At 36.7% G+C, this 23,586-nt stretch overlaps 1 protein-coding gene across 2 annotated transcripts; it reads right to left on the bottom strand.

Annotated features, from left to right (window-relative positions):
- Positions 1-513: 513 nt before the first annotated feature.
- ARRDC4 (arrestin domain containing 4) lies at positions 514-21,474 on the bottom strand. Of its 2 annotated transcripts, XM_036736196.1 has the most exons (8): positions 20,639-21,474; positions 14,329-14,395; positions 13,308-13,455; positions 10,560-10,662; positions 9,354-9,610; positions 8,721-8,883; positions 4,283-4,437; positions 514-3,874 (listed from the first exon to the last, which is right to left on the bottom strand). In XM_036736196.1, the coding sequence occupies exons 1-8, from the start codon at positions 20,949-20,951 to the stop codon at positions 3,818-3,820; spliced, it is 1,263 nt and encodes a 420-aa protein (XP_036592091.1). In that variant the 5' UTR covers positions 20,952-21,474; the 3' UTR covers positions 514-3,817. The 2 variants fall into 2 exon arrangements, with proteins under 2 accessions (XP_036592091.1, XP_036592092.1); XM_036736197.1 differs by lacking the exon at positions 8,721-8,883 and having other exon boundaries at positions 1,228-3,874; positions 20,639-21,141.
- Between the last annotated feature and the right edge of the window lie 2,112 nt (positions 21,475-23,586).

The raw sequence follows: 23,586 nt of genomic DNA, 5'->3' as shown, positions 1-23,586 counted from the left end.
AGTCCCTTAAAAATCTTAGGAGGAAATAAGGATGAAAAGGTCCAGTTGTAGAGAGAAAGGAAGGAAATGGAACAGAATTTATTACACAATCATGTGTCAATGAAGGTTGTTTTTTTCATTTATCATTGCCATTTAAATACAAGTACATATTTTACTAATTTTCCCTTCTTTTGGCAGTGTAGTGGAGCCTAGGGACCTTTCCTGAGAATATTTTTAAATGAATGAAATATATAGGATCATAAGAAAAACCAATTATATTGAAATGCAATTACCAAAAAATATTTTTAATTAACAGACCCCAGATTAAGAATCCCATTTAAAGGGAGGTTCATCTGAAACCAAATGCTGAAAAAGCTGATTTGTACCTGAAGTACCATTTTATTAATTAAAAACAAAAACTTCTCAACTACTACACAGTAACTAGTATCACATTCCCAAAAGGCAATACACATGGACATTTTAAAGGCAAAATAATGCAGAGAAGCTAAAGAGATGCACTTTCATTTCAAAGCAAAAACATTTTTACATAATTGGTGATCTTAGTTCCTATTAGATTAACTTCTCATCAAAATTAGAGCCCTAAAGATGAATTAATTACTTTAAGGAACTGCAGGTTAATCATGAACTAGTGACATTTCAGAAGAGTATTCCAGAAAAAATATTTCAATACAATGATTATAGTCACTTCTGATGTTGTCTTAATGTGCTACAGTGAGATATGTGATTCTTTCACAATTTCCGAGTTGTATGATGTCCATTAGCAAGATTCCAGACTACTTCATATAGCTATGCATAAGCTATTGTGCTTTAAGAATTCTAATTTTTGTATTGTCATTTTCTGGCTTCTTATAACAATACAGTAATCATGGGGTTATTTTAGTGTGACTACACCTTTCTTTGTTTGATTTTAACAAATTATAAATACAATTTTGTCAGTTTCATTTCCCCCAACCACAGACTTTGAACAGTATCATACATAATTTTATTATACAAATGTAAAATTTAGTATATAATTAAATTATATGCAACTATTAGATAAGTGATTTTTCTCTGGGGTTAAACTGATGCTTTTAAAAAAGGATTAAGACTACTTATTTAAGTTTTTTAGGGAAAAAAGCCAACAAGCAGAGTGCACGTAACAATTTTATTTTTATTAACAAAAGGAACCCATAGGGTTCATACATAAATACAAAATACAATCTTTTTTTTTTTTTTACCATGGGTTAATATATTGTTAACAGCTTTTCTTTTTAAATTGAAAAACTGTTTCACAGCTCACTTATGGGAAAAAAAAAACAACCTTGCTTATTGTGCAAAACAGAAAGCATTAAGGTTTTTGCCCTGTAAAGGTTTTATGTGTCAAAACACACATTTTTCACTTTATTATTTTTTAAAGCAAACAATTCTAAGGCCACAGTTCATTTGCAAAACAAAATAAAAGCCACAAAGAGGTGAAAACCAAGCACATCCCAGCAGCATATTTATTCTTCAATGAATATTCTTGGTACCACAGTGATATTGAGGTAAATGTCCAAAGTCGAATGACAACCTTTATGATTTTCTAAATTAGACAAATATTTTTCTTAACTTAAGGTGAATCTTATACTATAGCCTTATACTTGTAAATTAAAGTCAACTGTATCAAATACAAATTAATTAGGCAAATGCATTCATTTTTCCACTATTTTTTCTTGTGCTTCAAAATCACTGTCTACTGATGATGTGTGCATTACATGATTTTATTCTTTTAGGGTGTCAAAATAGTAAGTTTAAATGAGCACTTAATTTTGTCAAGTGAATTCAAGAAACCAGTTTAACTGTTCTTGGGAGTTTGATTTGGAATATTTCTCAATTAAACAATAATTGTTTTGGCATTATAGAAAAACCTGATCTTTTCTACAAGCGTGTAAATTACCAATTTTCAAAACAAGGACCATTTGAAGATGCTATTTTCCTAAAATAATACAACTGAACAAACTGTGTAATTTAGATAGTTAACAGTTCAAATAGCACAATTTTATACTGTGATTTTAAACAGTGACTTAAAAGTAAAGAAGTGCTTACAAAACTCAAGTGATTGAGAGGTATGTTCTAAAGAGTACAAAGAAAACATATACAATGTGAGTAGAAAAATCCCTGCTGTTATAATGATTTTTAAACAGAAAATCATTTTCTGTTTTAATTGTAGTTAATGATTATGGGAAGCACCAAGGTCTTGAGTCAAAACCCTTATGACATAGAAAACAAATACTCTGTGACTTAAAATTAAAATCTATCACCTGATATTATGCCAGAAAAATTAACACTAGCAGTCCTACATCTTTCTGAAATTCAGTATTGGATCATCAGTTTGCCATACAAAGTGTAATTAAATAACAAAGATTCTTAACTTTGATAATGAGGGTATGGGGGGAACTGCATGTACTTTTAGCAGCAATAAAATTATGATAATCTGAATGTCCTGAGGTTAAGTGACATAGTAAAATATTGCACCAAAACAAAAAAAAACAGTTTAGATAGAATTATTGAAGAATGGGAACAGTAAAATATGGAATCACTGCCACTCCAATGTAGGGTTTAAGCTAAATTTTTTTTTCAGAGAGGATTTCTTCCTTTTCTTAGGATTATATGGCATTTACTATTAGTTTCTTGCTTATATCTAATTTGTTATATGTATATATTTATGTATGTTTTTACATATTATGTATAGGTATACATATTAACCTTCATTTTACTCTAGTCTTAATAGAGTTCTAATAGTCCATTTTGAAATCTCATTACAAATGACCATAGAATGTGATACTCTAAATAATAGAAGCTCAATTACAACTTTTGGTCTTAGGTCTATAACCTCCAAGCAGGTAACTACAACTCTTAAAGAGGTAGGCTTTTTAAGAAAAACTTTTGAATAAATTTTGTCTATTTCATCAATCAAACCTACAAGAAACTCCTAAATTTCCTTGCTGTGCCTTTAGTTACAGAAATATAAAACAAGAAAAATCCTAAATCTACCACCATGTCAGTTCAAGAAAACCATTAAGAAAATTAAAACTCCAGGATAACAAAGTCTGCTTACGTCATCCAAAATTTGACTTGTATCCCCCCTTTGAATTGAGTCACTTTTTTTTTTCTGGGAGCAATTTTTAGTTTCATAACACTGTACAAACTACTGCTTGTGAACTGAATCTTCAAATGACATTGACCAATTTAAACTGTATAAATTTAAATTGACCAAATTAAATTGTATACATCATTTGGTTCAATTAACATGATGCTTTTTAAAAAGGTTGTTTTTATAATTTTTTCAGCATATAAAACATGAAAAGCTTTGAATTGGTGGAGAGGGTACTTTTAAATTTATATCGGATTATTTTCCTCTTGTACATCTTTTTCCTTTATTATGGTCTACAAGACAGTTGCTGATTTATTTGTAGAAACCCAAAATTTTTAGGGTATTTTCATTTCACTTTGACACAGTCCCTTAAAATGTTTATCTTGTGCTTCCATTATGTATGTGGTACTTTCCTTGTGGGCCACTCAAGTGTTCTTTTCCTTCACTTACTCCATCTTCATCTGCACATTCCGTTCCATTCATTGATACTCATATTCAATCCCATTATCTAAAGGGCCATCATGCACAAAAACTTGTCCATATCAAAAGCCCACACTTCTTCCATCTTCTACATTCTTTAGCTTTTATGTTCAAAACTGATACTGAAAGCTAAGTTCCCCTACTTCTATAGCCCCTTCCCAACAAAGGCAGCAGGAAAGAGCTCATGATCTAATTTGATCATGACTCTAGCAGTTTCTGAAACAGTTATAGGATAAAGGAAACAGTCTGAGTCTCTTCTCTATCAGCAGGATGTGGATCAACCTGAAGAAGAGAGATTTAGCAAGATATTTAACATCTGATATTAGAACAACTTTGTAGTTTAATATATATTTATGATGCCTATGACTGGTTAACTGAGGTGCTTTAAATCTGCCACTAGAGTAAGACCAAAGTCCTGAGTTCAATATCCCTATGAAGGACTACTTAACTTTTCTGTTCAATGGTTAGACTGACCTTAATTAACCTTAGAGAGTCATCTTGTAAATGCATATTATTGCCCATAAGGGAAACAGTACAAAACAGTGTAAATGTATCAGGGCAAACTTATAATCACTATCAGAAGACCTTCAAATGACATCTTGATGAGAGGTCTGCCATATTAATATTTATGAAGGATAATATGTTTATTATTTGAGAATAGTGAAATTGACTGAAGCATGTATACTTTACCTCTGAATATAGAGGTGGAGGCTGAAATCGGAATTCTTGTATATAAGCAAACAAAGGACAGCATATTTCTTCCTGACAATCATTTGGCTGAGGATAAGGAGGAATGTGCCTAGAAAATTCTTCTTCTGACACCACATCAGCATAATTTGGTGGGGCTGCAACAGAAAAGTACTCACATTTAAAAATTCAATATAACTAACTACATGCATAATTTCTATACTTGTATACAAGCAGTCTATAGATAGGTGCTACTGCTCATTCCATTCAACATTTATTATCTACTACTAAATTTCCCTGCTGTGCCTTTAGTTACAAAAATATAAAACAAGAAAAATCCCAAATCTAACATGTCAGTTTGGAAAAATACTGTTAAGAAAATTAAAACTCCAGGATAACAAATTATGTTGAAGTCACCCAAAATATGACTTGTATCCCCTTTGAATTCTGAGTCACTTTTTTCTGGGAGCAATTTTTAGTTTCATAATACTGCACAAATTAATGCTTCTGAACTGAATCTTCAAATGACTGGGTAGAGTAAGAAGATTTTATGTAATGCACAGTTGTTCTTTAATCAGTAAGATTTTAGTACCACTTACCAGTGGTAAGTCAAGAAACTTAACAGACTATTTTTTAACCAAATCAAGTTACTTTGAACATTTTTTAAAGTAAATGATAACTTCACCAAAATTTCCCCCAGTGTCTCCCTCCACCTCTCCTCTTAGTGAGTGATGCCATATAACAAATATTGGTTTTAAAGAAAAAGAAAAAAAAATCAGCAAAACTTATTGGTACACGGAAAAAAATGCTTGAAAACGTGCAATGTATATCTATGGATCAGACCTCTGGTGTTATATAGCGACTTTCTTTTTGGCCTCCCTAGAATATGAGCCTAATAGCAAAATTTACTGGGTCAGAATATTGACATAATTCTCAATTGCTTTCCAAATAGGTTGTACTGACTCACAACTCCATCAACAATGCACTAATAAGCCTATCTCTTTACATCACTTCTAACATTGATTTTTCCCTTTTGCCACTTTGAAGGGTGTGAAGTGACATCTCAGGGCTGTTTCGATTTGAATTTCTTTTTATTATTAATAGTGATTTGGAGTATTCTTTCATAGGTTGTTAATAGTTTACAATTCTTTTGAGGACTGTTTGATAAGGAATCTTTTGGGGACAACTTTTGATTTATTTATAATTTTAAATATTTTTTTCTTAAACTGGGCCCTGAGATTTCATTGCTGTGGGGAACTGCCAGTTAAGAAGTTCCCCTACCAATGTAGACTGCACCTTTTCTGTTACTAATAACCTCATAATACTTAAGAAAACACTTTTAATATTAAGAGATTTGCCTATGATCACACAGCCGGGGCAGAACTATTCCTTTTTACAAACACGTAACTTTAAACTTTTAACAATACCTCTCTCTCAAACATGGCCAAATTATATATTCTATCATTCAGAAATGAAGATAACACATATATTATTAATTTTTTACATTACTATTGTTTTAGATTATTAGCAGCACTTGGCTAAGAGTTCCGTGTTCTATTCAGATTTGACTTTTGTTAACTGTATAAAAATAAAGTGTTTGGATTATTCCAGAATGTATCATCATGATCTTGCAACTAACTAGTTGTAGGACCTTGGGTACATAATTCAACTAGTTAACCTTCTTGAGTGTCAGTTTCCTTATGGAGGAAAATAATGAAAGTGATTCTTGCATTATTCCTCAAGAGTGGTTGTGTCAATACACTGAGATAATAAAAGTACTCAGTACATCTTTAAATAGAAATGTAAGCTATTATTATTATTATTATTATAAAAATTATAGGTTCTCGGTGAAGAGACATCCCTACTTGCACAAGAATCTGGTCTCCTGAAGGCCTCCAGTGCCAGGAAACTGATTCTGTCCTAAGGCAACCTATTCTACTTTTGGGCAACTTCTACTTGTCAAAATGTATTTTTCTTGTCAGTACCTATCTATTTGCTTGAAGGTTTGCCTTGAGGTGCTAAACAAAACAAGAATTCCTTTTGACAACCCTTTACTTACTTGAAAGACAGTTATCATGTCACTTTCCTTATCCTACCAAGCCATTCCTAAGTTAAAAATACCCTATTCTCTTTGCCCGATCCTCACAGGGCATCATTTACAATGCTTTAAATTTTCCTGGTTACTTTTTCTGGATGCTTGTCAATGCCATTCCTTAAATGTGTCAACCAAAACCGAATACTCCAGATGTGATCTGATTAGGGAGAGTAAAGTGGGACTAACCATCCTCTTTCTGATTCTTTTATGGTAGCCAATGCTCTCCTTAACCTTAGATTCATTGTGAGCTTATAGTCTTTATAGTAAAAATTAGTTTCTAACTATGCCTCCCTAATCCTACACTTATGCAGCTGAATTTCTGAGTCTAAATACAGAAATTAATTTTTTTCAATCCAATCCAACAAACATTTAGGTACTGTGTGTATAGCAAGACAAAATGAAAACCTTCCCTGGCCTTCAAAGTACTTACATTTTCCTGAGGGAACACAACATGTAAATAAATAATTTGAGGATGAAAGAGAGACCATTCATAGCCAGAGGAATCAAGAACAGCTTCCCTATGGTACATAAGCTAAAACTATCCAAGTAGGAGGCTATTGGGATGATCCAGGTAAGGTGATGGGGGCCTAAACTATTGTGATGGCCATGTGAATGGAGAAAAGGGGTTAGGTGTAAGAGACATTGTAGATATAGTCTCAATGTACAGGATAATTCCCAAGTTGTGAACTTTCGTAACTAAGGAACTGGGTGGAAGGAAGGGCTGTGAGGAAAATAACTGTTATGCTTAGGAAATGCTGCATTTCAAATGCTTGTCAGACATCCAACTGGAGATGTCAAACAGGCAGTTATTGATGAAAGATGGAGGTCAGAAGGCAAACTCTGACTATATAGCTGGATCTGGAAGTCATCTTCACAGAGATGGTAACTGAACCCATGGAGGATGAGATCAAGACAAGGAGTGGAAGAGGGTCTGGCACAAAACAGAATTTGAGGTCAGATGATTACACAATAAAGAAGATTGAAAAGGGATCAGATAGATAAATGACCAGAAGACAGCATCACAAAAAGCAGATAGGAAAGAGCTGGGAGAGAAGACTGACTAGTCAACAATATCAAATATTGCAGAAGTCAAGAAGACGAGTTCCAGGCCCAACAAAACAGAAGCTGTTTGGGACTTTTAGTTTCTTCTCTATCTCACTAGATTCAGTCATCATTCTAATTTGGTGAGGCCTTTTGTGATCCTGATTTTCTCATCTAACATATTAGCTATTTCTAGATTTATGTCATTTGCAACTTTGACAAAGTGTATGATGCTTACAATAAAGCAATGGATTCTTTGAAGTCATTGATAAAAATGTTGTTAAGAATAGGGCTAAGGACATTCCTGGGTTACTCTATTAAAGTACTCCACCCTCTGAATAAGTTAGTAAGAATTAATAATCCATTAATTACTTTTCTTTAGGTGTGATCACTCAACCAGTCAAATCCACCTATCCTTTACAGAACAACTCTCTCTAAAAGATCATAGACTCATACATTTAGAGCTGAAAGAGGGATCTCCTTAGAGGCTATGAACATAGAATTAAAGCCAAAAGAGGGACTTCCTTAGAGGTAGTTTAAAAAAACACAAGGACATGGAGTCTAAATGCAGATCACAGCATGCCATTTGCTCTCTTTTTTTTTTTTTTGGTTTCTTCTTTTTCGTGGTTCCTCCCATTGGTGATAATTCTTTTTTACAACATGAATAATGTGAAAATATGTTTAATATGAATGTATATGTAGAGCCTATATCATACTGCATACCGTCTTGGGTGGGGGGACACGAGGGAGGAGGAGAAAATTTGGAACTCGAAATTTTATGGAGGTGAATGTTGATAACTAAAAATAAATACATTTTTTAAAAAACACATGAGGAAACTTAGACAATGAGCGATTAAGTGACCTGCTCAAGGTGGTCACATAGAAAGTAAGGGACTGAACTGAGATTTAAATCCAGGTCTTCACAAATCCAGACCTACCACACATCATACTGTAATCTTGGTTCACATGAATACCATGAAAGATTTGCAAAGGTTTTGCTGACATTCAAATATACTATAGCTATTAAGGCATTTCGGTGGATTTGGAATAATAGGATCTAGATGTGAAATCTAGTTCTACTGCTTAGTACATGTGTGACCATTTTCCAAGTTGAGGGGTTAGAAGTGGATGATCTCTAAGGTCCTCTGGTCTATGAACCTTTGAATCCCAATGTAATAACTCTGTCAAGAAAGGAAATGAGGATAGCCTGGTATGACCTATTCCTAGAACACCTCAAAGGTCCCTGCCATCTCTGAAACTCTGGTTCTGGTATTTTTTAAATTACAGAATTAATAAAATAGTTACCTTCAGGATGTTCTGGAAGTGTCAATGTCAACCAGCTCATGTCCACACCAAATTGGCTAACAACACTGGAGTTTCTACTCCCAAAACCATTGTATGGAATCGTGCCAATCACCAATGGCAGCTCTAGCATCAATTTCTTAGCACCAGGAATGTGAATATATACCTATATGCCAGAAATCCAAAACAAAAAATGTGCAAAGAGGTCAGAAACCATGATCAATATCAAAAGTTATCATTCACAAAACAATTTTTAAAAAAGATTATAAAATATGAGGTCAAAGTTACAGCACCCCAAATTTTCTGGATGTGCTATATAACAAAGAAGTGTGGTAGATACATCAGAAATTATTAAGGTCTGTTTTAATTTTGTTATGGGTTTTATGACAATAGAAATGCATTAGTTTTCCACATGCCTATTTAGTACCTCCTCCTTCAACTTTGCCTATAACTCAAAATCTGTGAACACCTAACGGTAAAATTCACACCTGTATACGCTTATAATTTGCTGTAAAATTGGAATAAAATTAAGCTTTCTTTTACACAGATACTGATTTTAGAACAAATTTACACTAATATGGTCTTATTTATTACTCTATTCTATGTATTTTAATTCTCATTTCAAATTATACTCACAGCTAAGGAATAATCTACTCTGATAATACAACAATCAAGGATGGATGGTATAACAGGTGGAATTTTCAAAGTCTTGCCATTCCATGTATCTGTGCTTCCAGAAGCAATATGGTTTCCTCGAACATTGGCAACCATTTGACGAAAAGTCTTGGTCTTCCCACTGGCCAAATAAGTCTGTGTTTGGAAAATGGCAGCTTTGGGAACAATCAGACGAGATGAACAATTTTCAATTTCTGCATAGATTGGTATGGCTTCACCTAATGAAAAGAAATAATAAAATGCAAATATTGATATAACTATGGTTTCATGGAAATTGATATAACTATGGCTTCACGGCCCAGCATAATACTGTGACAACTACCTATCAGTTTATTATCAATGATGAATCTGAATTAAACACTTGCATCAAATGTTCACTAATATTCAACATCACCTTTTAGAAATTAAGAAGGCAGTAAACTAAAGTTGTAAATCTGAGACAGCTGGAAGCTCACTGTCCTGATTTTACAGCTTATTGTGTAGTTAAAATGTAGTCTAATTATCAACGTCTTTACTTGCATACAAATACAGGATTCAATTCTATTATTAATGTATTATAAGACGTCACCAATGTATTCAATAGTGTCTAAGAAATAAAAATGTTGTCAAAACAGAAGAGTCTTTGTCCTAAGGTATTTCAAATAAAAGTATATGAAGTAGAAGGATCTTTAAGCTTAATACTATAGAAAGAAAAAAAAATTGAAGTGCCACTGGATATAGGAAAAAGAAGGGACACCATCAAATTCAAGATATCACACACGTATCAAAAATGTATGAGCAACACAAATAATTGTATTTAAACTTAAATCTGAATTTAATCCAGGTATTGAAATATTTCATTATGTATTTTCTTGGCAATAACTGACATTATGTTTCTGAATAAGCAAGTCTGACGTTTTTGTTGCTAAGCTGCGGCTTTACTGGAGCCCATTCACACATTTACAAACTAAAGGTGTCATTAATAAAGTTTCTGCTACTGCCATTAAAAGATATACAAATAGTACTTGATGCCAGCACTTACTAGAACTTATTTCTTAACTTCCTTAATAATGGAAATTATTGTCCTAAATTGTTATTCCATCTTTTTAAAAAACACTTTTAAGTTAATTATAAATACTCATTGGCTTTCTACCTGGACATTTAGAAGATGAAAAAAAATCTTCTTACCATTGCAATATCCCTTTCTCTCAATTTTGGCACTTAATGAGACTGGACCGGAAGTGAAAAACCAACAGCCAACCATTTTCTCATGACTTCTCAATACAGGTGTCTTTAAAAATGCAAATACAAGAATTTTCATTAAAAATAATAGAAGACAGTTTTCCTAAAGAATGCAAAACACGTACTAAAAACTCTTTTATGTCCACTGTAATATGGACTAGTAAGCATCAAATAGGACTTAGGATCTAGTTAATATTTCGTCATGGGCATAGTATTGATCCTGGGTTCTTAAAATTTATGCTAGCTGAGCATAAATCCTGGCAATTCCTATCAAGATGTAAAGACTAGTGATTTCAAGTATATCTGTGGTCTAAGGATATCACCAGGAGAATGGCCACAGCAATCCAGGAAGACCATCTACAAGTATTAAATCATGTTTCTTCTGAAGCATTTAAAAGACAGCTAGAAAAACTAGTTAATTTACCACAAATTCTCCTTTTGTCTTGTTCCTTTCATACCTTATGCTATAAACTGCTTATGACAATATGAAGTAGCACATGATAATAAGTAGCAGAAGCACACTCTACTAGATCCTGTTTCCTCTTTTGAAAAACAAGATGAGATTCTAGCCTATTTCCTCAACTGTACTATTAAGATTCAAATAGATGTAATGGCAGTCACTCTGTGGAAGCATTATCCTGTGAACATAATTTTCAGTGACTATACAATATTTTAAAAGTTTATTTAGATAATCAGCATATAAACTTAAAGACAATTAATTTTAAAAAGTCATACTTAAAAAAACCCTCAGAATTTGTCAACATGTGAGAAAGACTGATAGTAAGACATAACAATATGCAATAAGGATCTCAGCTTAGACATTTAGGTGGTTTTTAACTGAGGAATATTAAAATAGGCTCATCTTTCTTAATTAAAAAAAAGTCTAGACAGTTTAGATATCCATCCTCACTTTCAATTTAGTCTATCAATTATATAATAACAAATAGCATAATGAATTTTGAGGGTCTAAGTACACCACTATATTTTCTATAAGATCAAGAAGCTATGGCACTGGACCGTGCCATCAATTTGCAAAACTCCTACAGTTAAGCTTTTTTGTTAAATGAAAAAAAAAATGGTTTCTTTTAAGGTATTGGTAGCCAATTTGGTGGAGTGAGACACTTAAAGGCTATCTGTCAGCTTTTATTTTTTTTTTTTACTGTATATCAAATGGCTTGTAAAGCATTATTCTTAATCTTTTTTGGGTTTTGGGATACCAATCCTCAATGACACCCCCTCCCCGGTGCCTCGCCCACCTGCCTTTAGCAGTCTAGTGAAATCTGGATCTCTTCTCAGAATGTTTTTAAATACATAAAGGGAACCAAGCATAAAGAAATACAGTTATAAAGCTCTTAGCAACAGTGCCTGGAATATCATAAAATCTATCTATCTATATGCTTATTTCCCTTCCATTTCCCCCTCACTCAATTAAAAAAAAAGTTCGTGTACCCCAGGTTGAGAATTATTCCTTGAAACTACTTAATTAAAATTACCATTAAGGGATCATTAAAGTTAATAAAATATACTTCTCACATATAAGAAACTTGTACAAATGTGTTAACATACTAAGTCAGGGGTATGTGGCTTTAAATAACTGGATAGTCCCATTGCTAGTCTTCTGACTATTTTATGATCTATGTAGACTGCAGTATGATCAATGGCAATCGATACCTTTAGTGAAGCATCTTATCATAGTGATTGATTGGCTTTGCTAATTATCTAGTTCCCTATATATAACTGACACAGTCTTACAACTATCTAAAAATTATTAAAACAAGTTGTATATATTTATTTTTATAGTGATTGCATAATCAAATCTTAACTTATTTTCCTTGTCTTTAAAATAGTAGAACCCCTAATATTAGTAGTAAAATAATCCCCAGATACTAAAAATACATTATAGTCACATTATGATAGGAAGTTTAAATTATCCAGCATTTTCTATGAAGTAAAAATCATTCATTCATATTTAAATGTAGAACCATTAGGTCCTACTAGCTATCATGAAAGTGCAAGGTATAATTTTATATTATTTTGATAATATGGGTTTAGATAAAAGAATCTAGCTCATTAGCTCCCATCTTGCCTATTCTGTTGTTACTTATAGTCTGATCTTCCTTATCATTCTACAGTATTTCTAGCGATTATTAGAAGTTCAATGCTTTAATGTGGCCAAATCTGTCATAAGGAAATGATAACTGAAAGGCTCTCTGCAGCAGCTGCGTGCACTTACTTAATGTTAGAAAATGACATGCAAAATGGAAGGATACACAGCATAATGGCCAGAGCTTAAATAACAGGCTAAGCATGATTAATACTCTACTATAATTACTGTTTCTCAACCTACTATTATTGAAGAGCTTAGGACACTACAGCCCTATGAATATAGTTGCTCTGGTAAAGTAACTACTTTACGCTTGTGCATTATTATTATTAAGCTTTATTAATGCATTTCAAGCTTGCATAACTTTTTGGCAGAAGAAATTCTGAACGGCAAGGATATAATCAATAGTATTAACACACTCACACAAATTGTAATTTGCCCAACCTAAGATCATCTATTTATGGTGAATGCTTATGGGTTACAAAATTATACTCTTTAAGAAGTCAGAAAGTGACAGGTCATACCGTTACCAAATTGGCTAAATCTTAGTTTAAAATATTTTGTATAGTTATAATTAAAAAAAATCTTACTAATAAAGCTGGTGTGTTGACATCAATATGACTAATAACCTGGAGTTCTCTTTTTATACTTTGGTCGGGTACCACAGGCCGTTCCAAAATTGCTCTCACAGAGTACTGAATACTGCCATACTTTCCAGTGAATGATGTTACCAAAGGCCTGAAATAAATTCCATACATTAATTTATAAGTTTGATAAGAATTAAAAAGTAGTTGGAAAGTAACATAATTCTAAAGAACCGGTGTGTTAAAGAACCAATTACAAAAACAAAATTTTACTAAAGAAAAGGACAATAATGAGACAATATATAAAATTCATGGGATGCAGCTAAAATAGTTCTGTTTTGTTTTTTTGGTGGGGGGTAGGCAGGGCAATTAGGGTTAAGTGACTTGCCCAAGGTCACACAGCTAGTACATGTGTCAAGTGCCTGAGGCTGCATTTGAACTCAGGTCCTACTGACTCCAGGGCCAGTGCTCTAACTCACTGTGCCACCTAGCTGCCCCTAAAATAGTTCTGAGGAGAAATTTTACACCCCTAAAACACTTTCAGAAACAAAAGATAAAAGTTATAAATGAATTGTACATGTAATTAATTTACAAGTTTGTTTTACAGGGGGCAGAGGGGTGGAAGTTCTGGGGGTTGGGAGGGCGGAGAAGGTGCAGTACTATCTGGACATGGTAGTTCATCTGTGTTGGGAAAACCAGAGTGTAGAAAACTCTTTCCACTCATGTATACTGTTTACACACAATAGTCTTAAGAAGATTGACTGGTCACACAGCCAATACATGGCAGAAGAATGCCTTGAACCCGGGTTTTCTGGATTCTAAGGCCAATCCTCTGTATACTACATTATGGCAATTTTCTTATCTTAAATATAAAATAGACCTTTAATAATGTTACTTCTGATAAACAGCAAACAGAAAATGTTTATCTGATGAACAAACATGTAAATCTAAGAGACAGAAGATTCTTGGTGTCTACAGTCCAGTTATTTTGTAGGGAAAGAAAAGAATTTAGATAGGTTTCACTTACTCAGATGGGAGCTGAAAGCTAAATGGAAATTCATGTTTTCCAGGTTGTAATAAAATGATGCCTTCACCTATAAAAGAAAGATTAGATACTTTAAATAAGTCTATTATAAAATCAAACTTTTTATGACATAAACTAGTTTTTATTTCCTTTTAAGGTTTCTTTTGCTACTGTAGATACCCATAAAAAGCTTATTAACCTGAGAAGGTTAAATTTTTTTCTTTTTGTGGGACGCAAAATGCACAGAACAAAAAAAGACACAAGGGGACACAAACAGAGCAGTTGTTACTACCTGTTAAATTTAATATAGGAATATGCTTCAAAAAACACTAACTGTACATATAAAATTCAATTTCTGATATAGCTTCTCTTAAAACTAAACATTTGTTAAAACTGTACTTTGACTTTGAAAATTGGAAGGTAGGAATGTAATACTTTTTCGTCACTGAATTTTTTCTCAAATACACAAAAATGTACAAATAAGACAATTTTGATCACAAGCCATTAGGTTAATGAAAATAAATTCTTGCTTCTTCTACTCTGTGAATTCTCTGGAAAAGTCAGAGAGTAAAGAAATGATGAGTGCTGTGTGATAATCTTTCCCAAAAATAGGTTTATAGGAAATATATGATTTCAGAACTAGAAGCAACCCTGGAGATCACCTAGTCCAATTCCTTTGTTTGCTAGATGAGAAACTGAGACTCAGAAGTGTGTTATTCAGCCTCACAGCTGCTCCATGGTAGAACTCAGCTGAACATGACTTTCAAGTGTATATCCCCTTCAGGAAATCATGTTGCCTTCCACTTGGTATTCAGGCTATTTTATATAGCATATATGGATGCTTTAGCTTAGTTACTAAGAGGTAAGAGCTGGTAGTAACATGGCCATACTCACGTTTCAGGTAAAGAAACCTAACCAAAATTTAGATACTCCTTTCTGGTTAGTTACCTTGTCTTTGGTCCATGAACAAGAGAGTGAATCTTTTTCATTCTAGGAAACTGTCTCATAAAAATGTATTTTATTCTCCAAAAGAAAGACCAGAACAGAAAACATGAATGGCTTATATAAGAAAATATGAACATAAAAAGAAATACAAGTTAAGTTTGGGAGCGGAAACATTAGCAGTTATTGGGGACCCCAAAAGTCCTTTTGAAAAAGGTAGTACACAGGCATAATCTCAAGAAACTAGATTCCAGTATGTAGATGTGAAAGAGTGCAAAGGCATGGAGATGGAAGACGGAATGCAGTGTGAGGATTAAGATGATCAACTGGCTGAATTATGGAGGACACAAAAGAGAATATATCATATAATATGCCTGATAAGATAGGACAGGGTTAGGCTGGAAATAGCTTTAAATGCCAAAGTAGTCCCTACTTCATCTTAGAAGAAATAAGGAGCAGTGCACTGGAGCTTACTGAGTAGAGGAATGAGTTAGTCACACCTGTGTTTTAGGAAAATCATTTTGGCAGCTATGTGGAGGATGGGATGCAGTGAGAAAAGACTTGAAAAAGGACCCCCTCGCCCCCAAAATGCTAATGCTAATCCAGGTGGAGAGGTCATGAGGGCCTGTACTAGAGTAGTAATAGAGAAGAAGAGAAGGGGTTGGGAGAATATTGTGGAGGGAGGATCGATATGACTTGGTAACTGATTGGTAACATAGGTTAAGATAGAGTAAAGGATGACACTAATGTTGTAAACATGAAAGGACATATGGTAACAAAAATAGGGAGGTTCAGAAGAGAGGGTAGATTTTGGGGGAAAAGTCCTTTTCATGTTGAGTTTGAGGTATCTACAGGAAATCCAGTTTGAAATCTCCAAAAAAGCAGTCAGTGACAATAGGAGTAAAACTCAGAAAGAGATTAGGGTTGGATATAAAGACGTGGGAGTCAATTTTAAAAGATAATTAAACCCATCAGAATGAGGTCACCAAATAAAACACAGAGGGGAAAAAAGGGCCCACAGCAGAGACTCCAGTTTATATGAACTGGTTGTACATTAATTCAATTCAATTAAACAAGCATTTATTAAAAACCTATTATGTGCCAAGCATTGTGTTCAACTAGGTACAACAAAAACAGAAAGTCCCTGTTCTCAGGAAGCTTAGATTCTTCTGGGAGGAAATAATACATACATACAAAAAAATAAATACAAAGTAATTTCTTTGAGGGGCAGGGGACAGCCCTAACTATCGAGGGGATCAGGAAAAGCCTCTTGAAGAAGGGGCACTTGAGTAGAGCTCTGAAGTCAGATTCCATGAGGCAAAATGAGGCAGGGGGGCATAAATGACAGTCTACGTGAAGGCAGAAAGGCAAGAGACAGAATGTCAAGAACCAGGTGCATGAAAGAGGAAAGTTTGGCAAATACGCAGTGTGCCAAAAGAAATGTCAAATCGGACCAGAAAGATAGTTGGAATTAATCATGAAGGATTTCCAATGCAAAGAGAGAGGAACTTAAATTTTTACCTGGAGACAGTAGGCAACCAATGAGGTTTCTTGAGCAGGTGAGTGACAAGAATAAAACTGCTTTAGGGAGGGCAATTTTACAATTGTTTGGAAAGGGAAAGAGGATGAAGGCAGGGAGAACTATTAAAAAGCTATGAATAGTTCAGGTGAACAGTGATGAGGCCCTAAACTATGAACTGTTAAGTAGAGAAGGGGACAGAAATGAGATCACTGAATGAGAATCTATAGGATGTGGCACCTGACTTAACTGGGGGGAAAGACGGAAGGGAGAGGGAGAGAGATTATGTTCACGAGGAAATATTAAGAGTTGAGGAAGACTTTGAATTTTCAAAGATGAATGATGACTGGAGAAATGGTGCCACTCTCCATAGAAATAATAGGGAAGTTAAGATGGATTGTTTTTGTTTGGAGGGGGAGGAACAGTATAGTGACAGGTGTCAGGGGTGACGGGAGAAAATAAGTGAGTATAAATGTGCTGTGTTTTGTCCAAGTCAAGGTGTTTAATAAGCAGCTGGTAATATGAGGCAAGCTCTGTAGAAAAATGAGGGAGATTTGGGAGTCATCTGCAATAGAGAAGATGACTGAACCTACTGGAGTTGAGACCACTAAGAGAGAAAGTATATAGACAAAAGAGGGCTCAGGATAGAATTCTGAGACATTTCTACACTTAGAAGGCAGGCCATAAATGATAATTCTACAAGGAAGACTAAGAAGGAGGAAGACAAGTTGGAGAACAAGAATAGTGTTATGGCCCTTCTTAATCTTCTTTGAAGGATTATCCAATAATCTATGCCCTAAAGGAGGATATGGGCATCTCATTCATGCTGAAAGTTCCCTCTGACAATGCAAACTTCCACCTATCCATGTCCTCTGATCCTGTATGACTTTTGTCCATGGATTTCTATAAAGATATCACAGTGGGTCTCCAACATGCTGGAAGCCTTCTTTCCTTCTCTTGGTATTGTAAAGAGATCAATGTAAAGCAGGCTGTCCATCAGGTTTCTATTATTGTCACTACATGAATGGCTTTTGTTGTTGTTTATTTATTACTGAGTAGAAATTGTAATTAAAACAATCCAAAATCTGAATAATTCAGAAGTCAAACAGTGATGACAGGCAAGGACTCTTGTAATGAGTTGACTATATACTTACATTTGTTGATATGTTAGCGATTACTACCTTAAAAGTACAGATGTTCAAGAGACGTGACAAGCACACAATACTCTGAATATTATTATGCAATTAAAAAGCATCTTTCAACGTATTTTCACATGTAGAGAAGTGAATTCACCAATGTGACAAAGTCTCAAAGTACCAAAACAGAAATCTTGAATCACCACCTACTGAGCTATATTGCATAAAATATCTATTTCATTTTAATGACACCTTTACATTAAAAGCTGAAATTACATCATATGTATTTTGTAACAAGACTCAACTATTTAAAAAAAAACATAACTGGGAAAAACAATGAGTAACAACATATAAAATGGTTGCAATAATTTTAATGAAACTACTTTCTAGTCAAATGTTTACAGTTTAACATCTTCAACAATTAATCAATTTGTGAATTGTGCTCATTCCCTATCTAATTCAAGCCTTCTGCCTTGATCAAAGACATTGACACAGAGATGTTTGCTAAGCAGTACACAAATGTTTGCCAAGCCTGACTCCCTAGTATGAAATATGTGATGAAATATGTAAATAAAGCTGAAGCTCTGTCTTCAACAACATGAGGCTAGTGGTTTGCTTGAATTTAACTTTGCATCTCTCTCCAATGTTTCACCCATAATAGAGGCTTAATACATGTTTGCTGAATTGAATCAAAAAACAGGACTATCAGAGCTTTCTTACCCTAGAAATTAAGTAGCTAAAAGTCATGATCTTATTATTTCAGCCTGTAGTTTGCTGTATAAATAACTTTAAAGTACTTTACCAAAGGCGGAAATAGGACTAGTAAGACGCAAGTTTCCTTTTGATAAGGAAAAATGTTCCAACAATTATAATAGTCCAAAAATGGCATCAACTCCCTAAGGAAGCTGAGTTCTCCATCTTGAGATATCTTGAAGAAGCTATGCAGTCATTTGTAGAGGATAATAAAGATGAAATTCCTATTTGAGTAGAGCTTTAACTAGATGTTCTCTAAGCTATCTTTCCAGCTCTAAGATCATTTTGGTACCCACATAATGAGATTATGAATCCAAAGTAATAATAATTAATAATCATGGCTCACATTGATGTAGCTTTAAAGGTTAGTTAAATTTTCACATAAACCAATGTCCATGTTTTATGTGTGCACTGATTATAAAAATTATATTTTAAAACATCCAATAATATTCAGTGTGAAGAAAATTTCAACACATTTATTTACAATAAACACCATCATGACTTGAGCCCCCAGACCTAAGTCTTGAGGGTCTTCAAGGGCCAGAAATCAAAGGTCCTGAATTTAAATCCTGAATCTGTCTGATACTATCTGTGCTATAATAGGTAAAAACACTTCATTGCTCCTGGTATCAGTTTCTTCTTATGTAAAAGCTTGGGCTTGCCAGACGACCTCTCAGTTACCAATGAGCTCTAAATCTATAGTTCTCACTCTTTTAAGTTATTTATTTGTCCAAGGTTCCACAGATAGAAAATCAGGGTTACAGTTAAGGCCTCCATACTTACAGTTCAATGCCTTTTCCTCTCCATCACAAATACCTTTACTAATATTTTCTGACCTAAATTTCAACGCGTTTGTCACTCATGTCCTTCTAATCTTAAATTTTGTCTATAACTTTCCTTCTGAACCTCAATATTCCAGGTGCTTGCTCCATCCCAGTGACTCCTTCCTACCTAACCCCGTTTCACAATAGTGTCCCTTCAAGTACACACTCATTACCACCCCCTCCAAAACTCTCCCCAAACCTTTCTCATTCCAAGCCTTTTCCTTTCCTCTCCTCCACTTTACTACGAAGTAACTCACATCTCCTCCCCCTGCTAATTCTACCTACCAGTATGGTTTTCTGGAGTCAAAGCGAGCTTAAGTCTATGAAAGTCTTTAAAGTCCTTGTAGACTGCTACCTAGTCCTACCCAAATCTCCTTCTCTACTGGCTGACCAACTCCGGTTCTTTCATCTTGCTGGTCACCACCCATCAATGAATACGGTGATGCTAAGTCCCCCTTTCTGGTCCCCTACCCCTTGATGCTTCCAGTTCTCACTTCCTATAACACTCTTTCCTCATCTAAGATTCTTTCACTGGGTTTCCAGCAAAACTAACAGTTGATACCCTCTGGTCCTGTTCTGCAGGACATCGCTGTCCACGGCCCACGGCCCACGCCCCCTTTCCAGGCCGGCTCTCCTTTTCCCAGTTATCCATCACTCAATCCTTCCCTCCCCCATTCCAGCTTACCCTACCCCACGTAGTTTTACCTCGTTCCCCTGGTCACCCCCCCTCCCCAGGCCAGACGCGCTTCAAGCCCCTTCACCCCCGCCCCCTCCCGGTTCAGCCTCCCTCCTCCCCACCTCTGCCTCCCTCCTCTAGTCACCTCCACCCCGCCAGCCAGAAGTCCTTCGACCCCCTTCACCGCCGCCCCTCCACTGCCCCAGCTCCAACCCTTTCCCTCCCCCTTCCCCGGGCAGCTCGGCCTCCCTTCCTCGCTGCCATTCCCCCCCCCACCCCCTACCTCACTCCATTGCCCGCCGCGCCCCCCCCGGCCAGATTTTCCACGCACCCAATGCCACCCGTCTCCCCTCAAACAGGTTGGCCTCATTCTCCTCGTCCCCCCATCCAACTTTCTCCCCTCACACCCCCCACCCCGGCAGCCCCGCCCCGCCCCCTCTGCTTCAGGACGCCGGCCCCTCACCTGCGGCGGGCTCGCGGAGGCTCTGGCGGATGTTCAAGTACTCTACCTCTGCTGCCAGGGACCCCGAGGCGTCGAGCCAGTGGTGTCCGGGGCTCTGGCTCCAGCTGGCCCGGGCCCGGCCCTGGGCCTCCAGACGGAGCGCTCGGAGGGCCAGCGGCGCGGTGGTCTCCAGCAACACATGGCCAGCCACGGTCTCGCCGCTCGAGTAGCTGCTCTTCTGCTCGTCTTCGAACACTAGCCCCAGACTCTTGACGCGGCCCTCGGCCACGGGCCCGGCCGTGGCAGCTTCCCCCGTGGTTGCTTCACCCCCCATTTCCTTCGCCCGTCACAGGCCACCTGCTCTTCGGCCGCCGCCCCGCGGCGACGCAGATTCGGGGCTCCTTTCACCGGGCCGGAGTTGAGATCGGGGTGCGGGTGACCAGAACCACTCGCGAGGGAGCCCACTTCGCTCCTGGGCCGCTGGGGTCAGTAGCTGGTCCCTGGATGATTCCCCAGCGCACTGGGGTGACTGTCGCTTTAACAAATTCTCTCGAACCCCAGCTGGGACCTGGAAGGTGCAAAAAAAAGCCAGCCCACGCGCTTTCTTATTGGCTGGCCGAGAGGCCCACCTCTCCTTGATTGGCGCCAGGCCTCTACTGAGTCATTGCTTTGTCACCGCCCCTCCCTGCGTGATGAGGAGCAGGCAGAGCGTGATCAGAAAGGCCAGGCCAATGGGCAGTCGCGGGGGGCCGCGGGGGCGCACGTGCTTAGACATCTGATTGGGCGAGGGAAGGCACCGGCACGATAAAGGACCAATGGCAAGATGGTGCGCCCATGTGGACAGGCTTTGGGGAAACAACATTGTACGGATGTGGAGCTAGTGAAAAGTCCTTACCTCTGACTGTGTCACGAGTCTCCATGGTAACTCCGGGGGGCTGGGCTTCAAGAAGTACCTCAAAGAGGAGTTACAGTAAGGGCTGGAAGAGACAGTGGTGATCAGCCTACCCCTCTCGTTTTTTTACAGAAATTGTAGGGTTGTACCTGGGATTGCCGTAAAAAACAAAAAAACCCCTAAAGCATGACTTTTGATTGACGATTCTAATGGAGATAGAACTGATAGCTGTAGAAAGGGTACACAAGCTTCTTTACAGTATTGGATTTGGGGGCTGGGTTAATGAGAACTTGGGAGGCAAAGACCCTGAGGTCCCTCTTTGTCTAGTCCAGGCTTCACCTCTCAGTCTTGATTTTCTTAAAAATGATACAGTGGAAACAACCCTGAACTTGGTTTGAAATCCATGTCTGACACCTACAGAAGACAGGTAAAGGTAGTCCTGGACCTGGAGTCAGCAGGACCTGAGTGCCAGCCAGTGTGACCTCAGACACTGACTAGCCAGTTAACCTTGGCCAAGTCAGTTAACATCTGTCTACCTCAGTTTTCTATCAAATGGGATAACAATAGTCCCTGCATCACAGGGTTGTTTTGAAACTCAAGTGATATATTTGTAAAGCGCTATATAAAACGCTTTCATAGTATTGCCGCAACGGGCAATTCAATGAACCTCAGTTTCCATATCTGATGGAAGGGAGTGTAGTGGAAAGAACCGTGGATTTGAAGTCAGAGGACTTAGGTTCACAATCCCGACTTTCCTCTCTAAGATCATTGAATCATAGCTCTAGAGCCGGGAGGGACCTCAGACACGATATAGCCCATCCTTATTTTATGAATGAAGCCCATAGAGTTCAGAGAGTTGAAGGAGATGGTACAGGGCATGGAATGACTGACCTGGAGTTAAGAAAAAGCTGAGTTCAAATCCAGCTTCATACACTTACCAGATAGGTGAACCTGGGCAAATCATTTAACCTCTGTATGCTTGTTTCCTCATCTGTAATATGGGGCTAATAATAGCACCTACCTCACTCACAGGGTTATTGTGAGGATGAAATGAGCTAATAATTGTAAGGCGCTTAGCACATTGTCAGCACTGCATACATGTCAACCATTATTATTAAAGTTCTTTCTCTAGGAATGCAGGCTGTTATTATGGCCCAAGATCACAGGCAGGATTTGAATACAGGCGTTCTAACTGCAGAACCAGTGATAATTCCTCAGCTTCAGTTGCCTCTTCTGTAAAATGAAGAGGTTGGACTCCAAGATCCCTTCCACTTCTAAATCTCTGGTTTATTCATTCCTATTCTAAAAAAAAAATGGAGATTTTACATTTCTTACCTTTCTCAGGGTAATGATGCAGAAAACACTTTCTACTTAGAAAGCATAGATAAAATCTAAATAGGTTCTAAATCTAAATAGAATCATAGATTCTGTAGTCATAGACTATCAAAGTTGGAAGGGACCTCAGAGGTCATCTAACCCATCCCCCTTCCTAATGCAGGAGTCCTTTCCCTGAAATAGATAGGTTTCTCTGTTTCTGCTTTAAAACACCTTTAGGTACAGGCAACTTATTACTTCACAGTGCAGAGGATTCTGGTGACAGCTAGCTATGACTAAGGAAATTCTTTCTCAACCCTAGTTGCTAGCTCATTGCTCCTAGCTCTGTCACAAGCAAGACAGTCATGCTCTTACCATCCATTGGATACTGAACCAATTTAATAAACATTTCATTTTAAAATAAAAGTAAGGGAGTAAAAAAATAGGACGTTAACTATGTTCCATTTTATTTGAATTCAGCCCATATCTAGAGGCCTAGAACCATAGTTTTAAGGGAACATAACAGTTCCTATTTGAAGATTGTACCTTAAAATACTATAGAAATTCAAGTTATTATTATTCCTGCATTACCCCAAATCATTTGCCCACCTCAACGATCATAGTCTGTAATATATTCCATTGATCTCAATAGCATTTATTTCCCACACATTCAAATCTCATCTGTAATTGTCAGCTTCAATTGACATTCTCTGCACTTATATGCTCAACTCACTCCCTGCCGAACTGATATTCTTATGTGTCA

The sequence above is a fragment of the Trichosurus vulpecula genome, chromosome 8, assembly GCF_011100635.1.
Source record: "Trichosurus vulpecula isolate mTriVul1 chromosome 8, mTriVul1.pri, whole genome shotgun sequence".
Classification (NCBI taxonomy): Eukaryota; Metazoa; Chordata; class Mammalia; order Diprotodontia; family Phalangeridae; genus Trichosurus; species Trichosurus vulpecula.
The sequence above is the reverse complement of the archived record's forward strand: the minus strand, read 5'-3'. Positions and strand labels throughout refer to the sequence as shown.